This window comes from Xiphias gladius, chromosome 24, assembly GCF_016859285.1.
Source record: "Xiphias gladius isolate SHS-SW01 ecotype Sanya breed wild chromosome 24, ASM1685928v1, whole genome shotgun sequence".
Classification (NCBI taxonomy): domain Eukaryota; kingdom Metazoa; phylum Chordata; class Actinopteri; order Istiophoriformes; family Xiphiidae; genus Xiphias; species Xiphias gladius.
Window position 1 is genome coordinate 10,475,252 of NC_053423.1, and position 14,721 is coordinate 10,489,972.

General features: G+C 38.9%; 2 protein-coding genes across 2 annotated transcripts; both read right to left on the bottom strand.

The window, feature by feature from the left end:
• Positions 1-2,051: 2,051 nt before the first annotated feature.
• tra2a (transformer 2 alpha homolog) lies at positions 2,052-8,927 on the bottom strand. The gene is made up of 9 exons (XM_040121415.1): positions 8,815-8,927; positions 7,170-7,303; positions 6,807-6,972; positions 5,833-5,886; positions 4,253-4,441; positions 3,517-3,632; positions 3,098-3,214; positions 2,943-3,013; positions 2,052-2,737 (listed from the first exon to the last, which is right to left on the bottom strand). Exons 1-9 carry the CDS (start codon positions 8,848-8,850, stop codon positions 2,727-2,729), a joined length of 894 nt encoding a protein of 297 aa, XP_039977349.1. The 5' UTR covers positions 8,851-8,927; the 3' UTR covers positions 2,052-2,726.
• Positions 8,928-9,185: 258 nt separating this feature from the next.
• On the bottom strand, positions 9,186-14,708 carry ccdc126 (coiled-coil domain containing 126). The gene is made up of 3 exons (XM_040121420.1): positions 14,349-14,708; positions 11,535-12,232; positions 9,186-11,376 (listed from the first exon to the last, which is right to left on the bottom strand). Exons 2-3 carry the CDS (start codon positions 11,770-11,772, stop codon positions 11,171-11,173), a joined length of 444 nt encoding a protein of 147 aa, XP_039977354.1. The 5' UTR covers positions 11,773-12,232; positions 14,349-14,708; the 3' UTR covers positions 9,186-11,170.
• Between the last annotated feature and the right edge of the window lie 13 nt (positions 14,709-14,721).

Below are 14,721 nucleotides of genomic sequence, written 5' to 3' on the forward strand. Positions count from 1 at the left end.
CATCAAGAACTCTGACTGGTAAATAAGATAAACAGCATGTGCTGATCAAATAGCAAACAGTTGTTAATGTTTGTTATTCCAAGTGGACCCACATGTTTATTGTTCAGAAGTGAACAGCTCAGAGGTGGGGAATTTAAGTCTACACCCCCCAAAAGTCATCCTGTGTTGAAACCATATAGAGGACATGAACATACTGTTTCCTGTTAACCTTCAGGCGGCGTGTTGTACATTAGGAGCCTGTTCTACCAGTTTTATTCTGATCTCAAATACACGATGTTAAAGCTTTAGGTTATACCTGTTTTAGACCTCGGGCGTGTTCGGTTCACTATTATAAATCTTTGACTTCTACAGTAAAACTATATGATATACTTGATGGAACACTAAGAAAAGGTGGTGGTAGTATATTTTATATAGACTAGATATTTATATATGTGTTTGGTTCCAGAGTGCAACGATGATTGGACTCCATTTTTTTTTGTTAAGTAATAGATATAGTCTGCCTCCTCAAAGCAAATAGTTTACACTACTCCTGAGATTGTCCTTTCTCTGAACCACAAAATAACTCACTTGTATCTGTCTTTTTGAATATCTGAATCCAAGTTTTATAGGTGAGTTATTGCTGCAGGGAATCCCCATATTATGAATACTCATTGTGTCCCCTACTGGTCAACCTTTTGGCAGATAGCCCCCTGCCATGACACCTGTGTGATTATGCATTTCCAATAAGGAAAAAGAAATTCATATATAACGACACAACCTCATGTCTAACCATAAATCAAGAGAATTATCTGCATTTTCCTCGATCTGTTAAACCCGCTCTATACGATGAAATCTGCTAAGAAGCGGCTGCACTACACTTCAGATCAGAGGACAGTAACTAAACATTTAGTAAATAAGTTTACTTATTTTATGACACAAACCTATACAGGCAGAAGCTGTATGGATGAATGCTAGCAATCGAAGGTCACTTAACTCAAAAATCAAAGGTGAAAATGAGCACAAACGTGCACACTAGACATCTGACTATGACTTTGGGTGTCTTTATTGAGAAAGATCTCATACTTTGACCCTTTTATCCTTCCCCTCCAGCTAGTGGTTACCTTGGAACCTTAAGAATTATCTTGGAGTCAGTATGAATGAAGGCATAACTTTGAGGGGCCCCATGACATGTCAGTAGTGATTATTAACCCCATTTGAATGGAGTGCCTTATTATTGGGGCTAAGGTCTACAGATAAAGAGCCCTCCATTCCTTCAAGTTTACTTTTGCGATTAGCCACTCAGTTTCAAGATCTCAGTTGCCCCGGATATCTAAAACTGTATCCGTCTGGGACAAAAACTGGTTTTGATGTTGTGTTGATGCAATCTACAAGGTTTTGTTTAATGCAGGGAAATTTGTCTGGTAACATCTTACCATCTTATGTAGAACAAACCTGGCCTCGTTCTGTCATCTTTTCATAATGTAAAGCACATGTTTGCTTACTTTGAGTAAGGAAATGCTCTAGTAATGTCTTTATTTAGGTGAAGTACATCATAGTCACATGAAAGTTTCTGTATTTTAATGGCCACCATGATAATGAAATTTGAGCAACGGACAAGCTCTTGTTGTTACCATAAATATGCGCTGAGAAATGCCTAAGAACAAACCGTTTAGTAAGAGAATACTCACAAATCTAGTCTGTTTTTCTTACATGTGAACTTTGCATCTTATGTAATGAAATCTACCCAAAAAAAGCTTGGTAAAAGTCCTTTGCAAATTTTCATTGGTGTAGCCTGAATGAGATAAAACTGAACTTTTGGAGTATCTATTGTGGTTTCCAAGAGTGGCTACAGATCAACTCCTTTAAATTTGTGAGCATAAACGCGCACAACATCTTGGCACTGGTCTTGTTCTGTGAAACTCTCCCAGCTTGTTTTCCCACCTCACCCACTAAACTTACAGTATCAACTCCCACCTATACAGCCAAAGCCCAACTTCAATTTCATGCACATTAAGTCAGAAAAAGACCTTGCAAACTTTGGAGTTTTCATATATTTGTATTTCCATACAAAGAAACAACAATTTAAAAAATGCAATACATAAAACTCTCTGGAGAAACTGAAAATTTTACTCCCTCGACTAAAAAACAACTAACAAAAAAAACAAAAAAACAAGTGAATGTGAGCAGAGAACCAACCACTGATGGCATAGTAACACTTTATTTTTACAGCACCATTTTCCCTGCTACTTACCAGCAAACTCAGTTAGTGCAGGGTTATATTGAGATTAATCAAATTTGTTATCTTTACTGTAAATAAACAACTTTATTCTTAGAATTAGTTACTTAATACAGATTGTAAAGTTAAGTGTCAGCATTATTTACTAAAACCAAGTTTTCTTTCCCCATCACAAGGACAATGATAACATTGATTAGTGCAATAAATCTCTTTAACCGTCGCATAACAAAACAAAAAGGTGTCACTGCTGCAGAAAATAAAGAGGGAAGGAAGGATGCAAGTCTAAGAATTATGCAACAGTAACCAACAGTTGCTAAGTTCTTTGCTCACACTCAACATGGATGCATCAAAAACGTCTAAAAATTAAGACATCTATTGCATGTAAACAAGAACTATCTCAAACTCTCTGCTCATATAGACATGCTAGGACAAAATGTTCCCCTCTGAAAACACCTTGATGAGTCCCACACCATCGATTATTGGAGGGAAGCTGAACATTGAAAGAAGCAACTTAGTATCGTCCTGCAAAAAGAAAATATAAAATTCATATTAGTACAGTAATGAGTCAGTAATATATTAATAGAATCTATCTGTTTTCACCAGTGAGTAAGGTACATAAATGTGTTTAAATATTCATACTAGCACCAGTCTGATTTCATGTCTAAGGATGATACAATAGATGCAGTTAAGCAAGCTTTCTATTGTTTGCATTTCTCTTCACACTTACGTGGGCTGTAGGAGCGAGACCGTGAGCGGGACCTGTATCGGCTGTAGTAGGGTGATGGGGAGCGCCTGCGACTGCAAAGATACAAAGAAAATTGAATACATTTTCTCCCACATAAGAGAAGAACACTGACTTTGTACTCTCAAATGATTACTTACCTATACCTATAGTCATACTCGTCATATCTGTCATAGCGGTCATAGCCACGGTCATAGTACGAGTCTCTCCCCCTCCTGCTGCTGCCGCCGCCACCGCCGCCCCCGCCGCCACCATTGCTGTTGAAATCAGAGAAACAAGGCCATGACTTTCAGGCATCTCATCTCTTGTGAAACACAGCACCATGTCAAAATCAGTATAAATGGTTACAAATCACAAAGGTTTTTCAAGAAAGGAAACACAATAAGACACACAAATGACATGAGTAAGCTCTGACATCAGAGCATTACACTATCTCAGTGCTTCACTCCTGATTTCTCAAATGCACATTTGTGCTTCTTAGGGACTCCAACTGTGTGATGTAAATCAAATGCCACACAGGAAACTGATATGTAAGACTTGACATTCGTGTTGATCTTACTGAGTTGGTCGGCCCATGTAGATCCCTGGTGTGGGGGTATGGGGACGTTTGGTAATGGAATAATCCACTCTGATGCGCCTCCCATCCAGCTCCATGCCGTTGGCTCGCTCCATTGCCTAGGGAACACAAGAGGGAGGACAAGACAAAGATGTTATCAGACTATTGCAGGCCTTTTGGTAAAAATCATTTAATTCACAAAGGCCCACCTACATTACACACTGTAACCCTTGCAATGAGACGCATGACTGCTAGGTCTAAGGGAATTCTTGGCAAGGCAGACACCTAGTGGTGTACTCATGTAATCACACCTATATAAATCCAGAAAAAGAAAAAGAAAAAAAAAAAAGAAAAAAGAAAAAGATGTGGCCTTATCTGAAGTGGAGGATCTTTGAATCTGCATGTACTACCACTATGAAAACTAACTGCCAAACAATATGTAGTTGCTGGTGACCATATATGGATGTAAAGACTTACAATTTAAAAAGATATTTCAACTTGAACTAATCAAAAAAGGGGCAAAGGGCAATAATCAATGCCAGGACTGCATTTAACTTACTAGTTCTCAGGACCCAAAGATATGCCACTTTTCACTCTAGCCATCTAATCAGTCAGTACTTTAAACTTGGAACCCCAGTGAACATAATTAACTAAATCAAAGGACAGAAAACAAATGGGACCAGGACTGAGGCTCACCGACCATCTGACTAATAAATATAATCATAAACATTTCCCATACCTCTTTGGAATCCTCAAGTCTTTCAAAGTACACAAAGGCAAAGCCACGGGAACGACCCGTGCGCTGGTCGTACACCACATTGACCCCGGCCAAAGGACCATAGCGTGAAAACACTTCCCTCAGGTCACGCTCTGTGGTGTACAGGCTCAAGCCAAAAACCCCCAAACATGTGCTGGGGTCAGGGTTCGCCTGGAAGGGTCAACAATAGGGGTCAGAGTTGATGGTGTGGCTTACAGCATCTACCCATTTTGTTTTGCATAAAAAAAATCCCATTTACATTAGTATACAAACATGATTCGTCATTCATACAGTGGCATTACACATGTTTAATACTCTGGGCACATTACACAGACTGTAGAAGTACCTCTTTTCAAAACCAAAGCACAGAAAACAATACATCACTAAGAAAATATCTTGCATTAATTCATTTAGAATTTTTAAAGCCTTATTTATACATTTGCTTCAGATTTGTTTTTCACTGTTTAGGAAGAAAAACTCAGTCTACTTTGGATACTTGCTCTTACATTATGACTTTTGGCTTACAACTAAGACACTTAATAATTTATTACTAAAAAGGTATGACTCTATGCACATTTTACAACAGAGTACCAAAACCTTTCCCTCTATGCATCGCCAGTTGTACCAGTGCAACAGTAAATGCTCAGTGGGTAAACTATGACAGCTTTAATAACCCCTTAAACTGCTTTCAAAAAAACCCTGGGGACACCTAAACATAGTGGAAACCATTTCATTTGCCATCTGCTTGCTTTCAAAATCTCACTTGCATTATCACATGGACCTCTTAAAGCAGCAGTTTGTTACAAACATTACTGACTTCACACAAACTGTGGTCAAATATGGTGCTGCAAGAAAATGTTCATTTTAGGAGAATCCATGCCAGATAGGAAGCGAGGAATTTATTTAATAAAAGATATACAAAGCTTAGATTTATTACTAAACATCAATGTATCCAAGTGTAAAATGTAGTTTTTCAAACATGTTTGCACCTGCATTTTCCCTTTGCAGTTATGTCAAAGCTTTAAAAGCTTCGTTGTCACAGAAAAGTTTTTGGATGCATTAACTTAAGAGGTATACATTCCTATGATATTTTTTTTATCCGTTCATATGTTGCTAGCTATTGTCATAATGAAATATATACAGCACATTATAACTAAAATACAGGGAAAACTGCATACACACACACATGCACTAACTAAAATACCCAACATATAATATATGTACAATGAAATTAACATCCAATAATTTAAATACTGATAACACGTTTTATATAGCTTAAATATTGATATGCTGTCTAATGCCCATTTTGCACTGGTGTTACAAAATTTATTTTTAACTGGGTAGGTTATCCAATGTACACTGCAGATATCAAAATCAGTGTAAAATGCCATTCTGTTTGCAAACCACCCCCCTTGTCTGAATATACCAAGTTCTGTTTTATTTCTACCTGGTTGTATTTACCTCTATATCCATCATCTTGTACTACACTGGGAGCAGCACCTTTGATCAACACACCCACATTACATAACTCTTTCCCAAAATATGTCAGAAGGTCTACATACCCTAACATCAGCATCACCGCCATGACTGTATGCTTCTTTTGTGAAGTCATGGCTCTGTTGATATAATGAAAGGATGGGAAGGTTAATAAAAGGGGTTATAAATGTCATGTGAAAGTGGTTTCCCACCGCATCACCCAAAATCATCTGATAAAATACCTGCTCACAAATAAAACAATGAGAAATCCTTTTGCACTTGACTTAAAACTAAGTGCTACTTAAATCAAATAATCCTTATAAATTGGTTTTTAGCAGTGCAACTCAAATCCATACGCAAAACACAGTGTGTAAGCTATATAAGTCATTTTGCTTGCTATAGATTTATCTAAATAAAAAGACAAAGTGCTGAAATAATGAGATATAAAAGGCAAGACGTTTTGGCGAGATTAGCCTGATGACTGTGAAAGCATGCAGCAGCTTTAAATGTGTCTACTTTGGTGAAATACATTTAAATATTTTTTTAAACTTACAGACCAGACTTTCTTCTCAAAAAAGTGTGTCCTCCCAAAACATTGAGCATGACTAATCATCTTCGCCAAGGAGGTTATGTTTTCACCCATGTCTGTTTGTTGGTTTGGTTTGTTTGTTAGCAGGGTTACGAAAAAAGTACTGAGCTGATTTGCACAGAACTTGGTGGGGGGACCCAATTCATTCTGGGGCACATCCAGATCATTTACTATCTGAATTTGTTTCTCCGAAGTCTGGTGTATGTTTTTTGACATTTGCCTTGATGGAAGTCTGTGCGCTACTGAGTGCATTGTCTAGTTTTGGATTTAATTTATCAAGTAACAAGTCGTGCAGTATATGCCCATGTCCCCATTAATTAAAGGCTAAGATGTTCAACAAGTCACCCCCCAAAAAAATCTGTATATGGTCATAATGTCAGTACTAACACCTTATAAATATTTGTGAGCATACATGGTGTTCTTCGGTTCTCCTATGTTCATTTCCCTTACTTCAGATCTGGTCACACTCACCCTGCTGCCATTGTGGCGGCGCCGGTTTGACATAGGGGAAGTGCTCTGGCTCCTCCTGCGGCGGTATTCGGGGCTGTACGAACGAGAGCGGGACTTCCTCCGATGGGAATAGGACCGAGAGCGTGAACGGCTATAGCGGCGGTTTGAGTGCCGCCTAGAACGAGACCTTAAAAGGATGGTGTAGAGGAGGAAAGGCATTGAATTTAATGGTATAACAGATGAGACAGTTACAGATGACAGAAAAGAGAAGGGCGGCTTCAAAGTACCCTCTAACTGAGTGACATATTTCCGCCACCAATGAGCTTTTTTTTTTGATGTGATTACAATATCATTAAAGGTCATTTCAAAATGGAGACAACATACCTAGATTTTGATCGAGAGCGGGATCGTGACCCAGAGTGTTTGGAAGCCCGGGATGGGCTCGGGGAGCCAGACCTGCTCTCCGACTTGACCCGAGCTGGACTCCCATGGTCCGATTTAGATGGGGACCGTGACCCCTATTGCCACAGTAGCATGTTAACAACTTTCTCATGGACAAATTAATTTATTTCTTTACACACAAACACAATCAAGCACAGAGTAGTGAGATGTGGTAGAGTATGTTGCACGCATACAGTTCACCTGTCTAAAATGTACACCTTATGTACTGTGAAGGAAAAGGTTAGTAATCTTATAATTTCTATAAATACATATTTGGCGTACAATGTGACATATATTCAATATATAACAAATGTACATCACAGGTCTATTTCAATGTCCACCTGGGCCATCAAGGGAAAAAATAAAACATGCATCTTTATGTTACAGACAGAGAGCATAGTAAAGAAAAGACATATGAGACACAAACATTATATTTACTTAACCTAGAGACACATTCATTCTTCCAGATTCTTTACACGCTACTCCCTTCTCTCAGGATTTCTATCCTTCTTCATTCTTCTTTTTTCAGTTTTCTCATTTTCTGATTCCAGGTCTGTTTTTCCTCTCTTCACCCAAACTGAAACCAGTTTCATTTTAGCCATTACACTGCAAGCGCTTCTATCTGACACCATTCTTCCGTCACATTTCCTCCCTTTCCACTTCTATGTTCTGCTCTGTACATGTTTTCATTAGCCTTCTTTTATCTTGAAAATTTTCTTCATCATTCTTGGATAAAACTCTTCAAATCCTTCACGATCAATAACCTTAATGAAAAAAGAACATTCAATAAAATTAAGATCATAGGTTTAAGAAAAGGATAAAATCTTAAATGAATGAAAAGGAACACTGAATGCAGTACAGTTACATTAAGTTTTAATATTCCACAAAATTACGTAAATTAGCAAAGTTACAACAATTTAAATTATAAGGTTACAAGTAAAGAGTTTAGGTAGATTATGTGTTTTAGCAGTGTTTCAGATTACTAATTCAGAGCGTGAAAGCAGGGAAGGAAGAGTGGTTTAGGACTACATCCACTATAATTAAATGCTAGAACAGACAAAACAAAAACCCAGGTGGCCAATGTGCAATGATTGTATCAGCAATAGCAGTGATGTCCGCATAAACGACCGTCAATCAAACGTCGAAGATAGTTCGTAATAGATTTCATAAACAAATAAGTGCAATAAATTTAACTGAAAATTGGATCAAATAAAATAAAAAAATAGGATAATTTAAAAAATATCAAGTGTAACCCCGGTCATTTTAAGCTAACGGTGGCTAGCTTGCTAGCTACCGCTGAAGGAGTTTGGTTGAAGCAGTATTGCTAGCAGAGCGGGAACCGTTCACGTAAAACACTATTAAGAGTGTCGGCTTGAGGCAAATACACAGCACCTCTCTTCCTCTCTAACAGAGGTATGGCAAGCCAACAAAGCATGTCACATCGACGTTAAGCTATTAATTTAGCATTAGCTCAAATGTACATTAGCTAGCGGTGAATTCTCCTACAGTGTGCTTTATCGGCAGCCACACGGAAGAAAATGAAAAAGAAAGAAAAGGAGATATGTTATCATTCGCTGTAACTACTTACCCGTGCTTCACAGTTTCCATCCTCGATGTCGCTCATTGTTCACTATAGCTAACAGGACCACGTATTTTAACAGAAACAAAGTGCACTGAGGTTTTAAACAATATTCTATTCTGGCTGGTTATTAGCTAGAAGATGGCGCGTGAGATGGGTTGTATGTTTGGGTACTGCAGAATCTGACGTCATCTCCCTCCTCGTCGCCCACGCCCCCTTCATGCAAATAACGAGGCGCACTTGAACGTCTCATAACACACCCTGAAAACTTTCTCTTAAGTAAGGGTTATACAACACCATAAGATTCACTCCATTACAGGCATTTAAAATCTTCACAAGTAAAAGTACTCGGCATGTAGAATGCCCCATTTATTGATACAGTCACTCAAATAATATTTACGAAAAATTATTCTGAGAGACATATTTAAACTTTTACGCTTATTGACAGGGAATTAATTTTAACCAGTCTATATATAACACTGTTGGGTAGACTAATCCGAAATAATGGATCATATTTTAGAATCTGACCATTTTCTTATATGTAAAATTCTTATCTGCAAAGTAACTATAATTACTTTACTTGACAGCTGTCAAGTAAAGTAATTGTAGTTACTTTGGAGAAGCAGTTACTTTGGAGAAGCAGAAAAGAAAACATAAAAACCTCAAGTAAAGTATAAGTATGTAAAATTGTATTTAAATAAAGTACTTGAGTAAATGTACTTTGTTACTTTCCATCACTGACCATTATAAACCAAGATTTGGCTGGTAAATTATCAGGTCAATTACCTCAGCCATTTGCAGTGGGTTAGTATAGCTTGAAAACTCATCTTTATACATTCACTTAAACGGACACACACACCTCTTAAAGACACATGGAGGGTGTCCTTTTTGGGAACCACAGGTTGAATCTTTGGATGGAGGCCAATAAAACTGGATTCATAACTAAGATGTCCTGAATGACACAAGGCATATTTTTTTCTCTCCCACATTTAATGTATAGGTAATGAGTGGGGGGTCTGATATCAACATTGATTTAAATGTTGGGGGGGGGGGTCATTTTTCCACGGGGTCAATTTATTTGTAAAGCTATCTGACAGCAGCTGACTGGCTCACCATTATTTCTACTTTAGCATTATAAAGCACAGTAAAATCATGGCATCACTCAGTTGTTTTAATCACATTTTTTTCATATTTTAGTTTTCCACCCACATTAACTCTGTCTCATACAATCTCCAAGTAATACTGATAAACGTATTGCCCATTTTTGTGGCAGGACAAAGTCATCATGTTAATGAGCATCATGATGAGCAAATTAAAGATTTTCTACCTCTAGGCAGGACAAGGTGAGGTATTTCGGCAGAGTTTCTCAGTATTATGGAAACCATACTCAGCAGGCAGGCTGGAATAATTAACATTTCAGAGCCTAAAATATCCCTAAAGTCAAAGTTGGATTAGCCCAGTATTTTTAGAAAATGTCTATAGAGTCACAGTGCAACATGAACCCTGAACATGTGTAAGCAGTAGGTCAGTCATTTTACACCACTATAGGGCTAGAAACTGACCACAGAGTACATTCAGTCTGTTCCATATCTAAATGAAAACATCTCTCAACACCGGTTAAGGGGAGACGAATCACACACATGCTCATGTTTACAGTGGCAAACAAGCATCGTCCCATCATAGTCTGCATAAACCCCACATTGTCTCGCAGCAATTGTAAATACTTTTATACTTCCCTCAGATGGAGTGCAAATACCATTCTTTGGATTATCTCTTCCAGGTGAACTATACAGTTTAATTATCCTTAAAATCAGTACATGCGTAAGCTAAAAGAAGAATCTTCTTCATATAGTATTTAGCAACTGCACCAGCAAAAACTGAAATATTGCTATTCCTAAATATTGTGACTGTACCGTTTAGTTCAGCATCTTGATATGTTGAAGCAGTATTGTAAAATTTTTACAATGAGGAGCATTTTAAGCCATTTTTATGATGCGTATGAGATTCAACGTCAGTTCCAAGAGTGTTTATACCTCTTTGCATTCACTTAAACAGTCACAAGTTTCAAATATGGCATTATAAAACTGCTAAAATTTAAGCTGAATAAAATCAGCAATAAAAATATAAAAATGCACTGGATAGGCTTGGTAAAAAAAAACCCAAAATAAATATCAGCATATGATAGGACATAGCATGAAGTCCTCTCTTCCCTCTGAGCTGGCTAAACATTTCTGAGATGCATCCCAAATTTTAAGTTTCTGGATGTCCATATGTCTCCCTATTGCTTTTCATTTGTCTGATGTTGTTACATCAGTGATAAATGCTGGAAAAGTGTGATGTGCTCAAAACAAAAACTCTAACAAAGCTATGCTCCTTGATGTGGTCGAGGCCTATTAGGGATGTGTGGGTGAAGGCGAGGCGTCCCAGGATGGCTGGAGGCAAGGACGCCCCCTGCTGTGTGGGAAGTGTTAGTGGAGGAAGCATTGACCACCAATTCGATTTTCCCCTCCAATTTGACCAGCCGCGTCAGGATGTCATCCAGCAACACAGCTATCGTCCTCTTCAGATCAGCTGTGTGTATAAAATAGAAAGGAAGAGAAAGAAAACACAAGGACAAAAATAAGTCAATGCTTTTTCACAACTATGAAACACACAATGTTCATACGGGAGTATGCAAGTAATTTTATATGCAGGAAAGAGAGTGGTAACCCTTTTTCTTAAATACTTACCATAACCAGCCATGGACGTTCCCTGTGGCCCCCCTGGCGCATTCTGGTTCTCCTCTGTCAGGACCTTGACATATCGCCGACTGAGCTCCAGGATCTGCTCACGTAGCTCAGTGCTGCTCTGATGTCGAGGCTGCTGCGCAGTGTAGCGCAACAGCATAAGACCCCATGCCAGGCCGAATACCAGCAGCAGCACACTCAGCTTGTGGGACATGTTCCTCCGCAGGAGCACACCCAGCATGGTACTGGGAGTGGTGAAGAGAAGGGGAACTAAAGAAGCCTGGTCTGAGGCTGAAGGTCTTATCTTTGATCAAGTGTGTGACAGTTTGTTGATTCCTGCAATGAAATTTTCTGCTGTCCTTATTCCCAGAGAGATCAGAGATTAAAGTCTGCTACAAAGCATTCCTAGAGATGGTATGGATTCAGCACCTTGCTCAACTGAATTTCAGCAGGGCCTGTGCTTGCCTAATACCCATACAGTAGAGGAAGTATCCCAAACAACTAGAGCATCCTGCCCCTGCTGGGAGGTGAGAAAGTGTTGAACAACAGCAGATGTCAGGAAGTGGAACCAGAAAGAATCTGACACCCACAGAGACCAATCTTCAGGGGTTTTTGGGAGGGGACTTTGGTTTCAAGATGTCTAACCCCAAATCACGAATGTAGACTGGGCTTTCATGCAGGGGGTTGGCAGACATTGTTGACTATGTTGGAAAAGACAGACAGAAAAGATAAAATTAACAACAAGAAAGAAATACACATTTTATTGTCAGTTTTTATTGATTAATTTAGGAGAGATAATGTCATGAACTAGGAAAAGAACCTGACATTCTACAAACCAAAAACAATTTAAAGCATCATTTTTGTAGTCCATCTACGTTATTTCATACTAGGCTCAGAGCCCAGCTGAGCATTGTGGTTTTTATTGAGAATGACTGTGAGGATTTCTGGGTGGATAAATCCAATATTTTCCAACACTCAAGAACACCACTGCATGTGCTGGATGAAGAACAAAATCCACCTCGTCATTACTGGCAAGGAGCTGGTGGCCACATCAAAGTGACTTCCCAGACTATTTAGCTATTATAAAAGACAGATTTCTTTGCTGCTTTGGGTCAGGGTGCACAATAGCCCACTCATCAACAAATCTTTTACAGCCCTCTTAGCCCAGAAACCTGATTACCAGTTTAGATTTCATGGGACCCACTTTACAGCTCAGGATAGGAGACACAGAAACAGACAGATGCATAGAAGGCATTCATTCTCTAATCGCACCTCCACAATGGTTACAAATAGCCTGAGAGTGCACAGTGCATATGCTGGGGAAATTTCTCAGTTTTCACGACTTTTCACAAAGTTTATTCTCTGCGCTCTCTCTTGGGTTTGGGAGTGTCACTTCCTATTGAGGTCTGAGGGGAGACAATGACTGAGGGAATAAATTATGAAAAGAGAGGTAACAGAATCCATTTAGTGAGGCTTCACCTTGTCTATCCACACACACACACACACACACACACACACACACACACACACACACACACACACACACACACAAAAACACACACACAAAAACACATCCTTCCTATGACAGCGATACTATGTACCAGCATGCAAGGACTAGGGAGATGAAAGCAATGAGAAAGTAACAGTTGAAACCAATCAGGAAGCAAAATGCATTCTGACAAACACGCAGAAGCACTTCCAGTCGTAACAACAAATCTCTACCTCAGGTGCTGAAAAAAAATAGCTTCACTTCTAGGCAGGTGACTAATGTTTTTGGCATCACATTCTGACCATGAAGTTTGCCGTTTCCCAATAAAAATATAGATGTCACATTAACTAAGCTAATTTTAACCATTCACCAAAGTGCTGTTAATTTCCAAGAAAACAACGAAACAAAATAAAACCAGAAGCGCTATATGCACAATCAAGGACAGATAAGGTGTTATGTAAACACATTAGCCATGTCAGCCGCAGGGAAGAAACTGATAAGCCTTCAAAATGATGTTCTGTGGCTTCCACACTTCAGTCAATAGATCATATTCATCTTTAGGTTGACACTTGTTGACAACTAGAAGAGGATTGGTAATCAGACACTGTCCCGTCTTCATTCACATGCCAGGATATTGATCAGACCTGGTCATTGTTCTATGGAAGGCACATCATTTAAGCCACGGCTTCAGACAATGAATGTTCCACTTGTTTTGAATACTGATTAAATATACTTTACCTAAAGAGACGATTAACAGGGATGATGCTCAGTAAAAAATACCTAATCTAGAGGTTAAATATTGACCACAGCAGCTGTCACCTGTGACTCAACAGACTTTAGCATCTGATCTGCAGAGCATAAACTAAAAACTGAAATGTGGTAACGGATAAGGAGGTTTATGTGCCTAGCATGACATGATACTGTTACTTTGAGACTCCAACAGCATAAAGACAGTCCTAGTAACTAACCAAAGACTGACAACTTAGCAAACATGTTGACTCGCTGAACTTATCGTTATGTTCACACACATAGGTGAAAAGTAAGCCTACCTAATAAGCCAACCAACACTCCGGCGACGAATGACAGATGAAACATGCATAAAGATAAGTAAACTTTGGACGTTTAGTTTCAAGACTTTCTAACTTAAAATTGGTTTTTAAAATAATTGTTAGCAGCCGCTCGAGCACCGCTAAAGCTGTTTCCAACTCCTCTAGCGTTCCATGTTAGCTCGACAAGTTAGCTCGGCCACACTCAAACTTGGCAGTCAACAAAAAGAGAACACGTTATCTTCAAAAGGAGCAATTCCCATAAAAAAACATAAAATTTACCTCAGTGTTTTGGCTTAGAAGATATCTTGTTGCTGACGCTGAAATTACCAGGCTCCAGAGAAGCAGGGAAGAGACAACTGTGAGCTCCAGCCGCTACCTCTGGCTGACACTGAATGATGCTTGTTGTTTGACAACCCTGGGCTGTTGATACTGTCGCTGGGGGAAAGAGCTCGCTGTCTCCGTTTAAAATTAAAAAAATAAAAAAAATTTAAAAAGTAACCTGCCGGTCTTTATGTTGACGTGTTTGTTCACACTGGTAGTCAGTTCGGCTTCTTCCTCTACGGTCTCGAAAACATTGGGGTCATTGCTGGCGAGAGTCGCCAGCTAGAATTCCAAGCATGCATCTGTGCGAACTGTCATGGTTCCCCTGAAC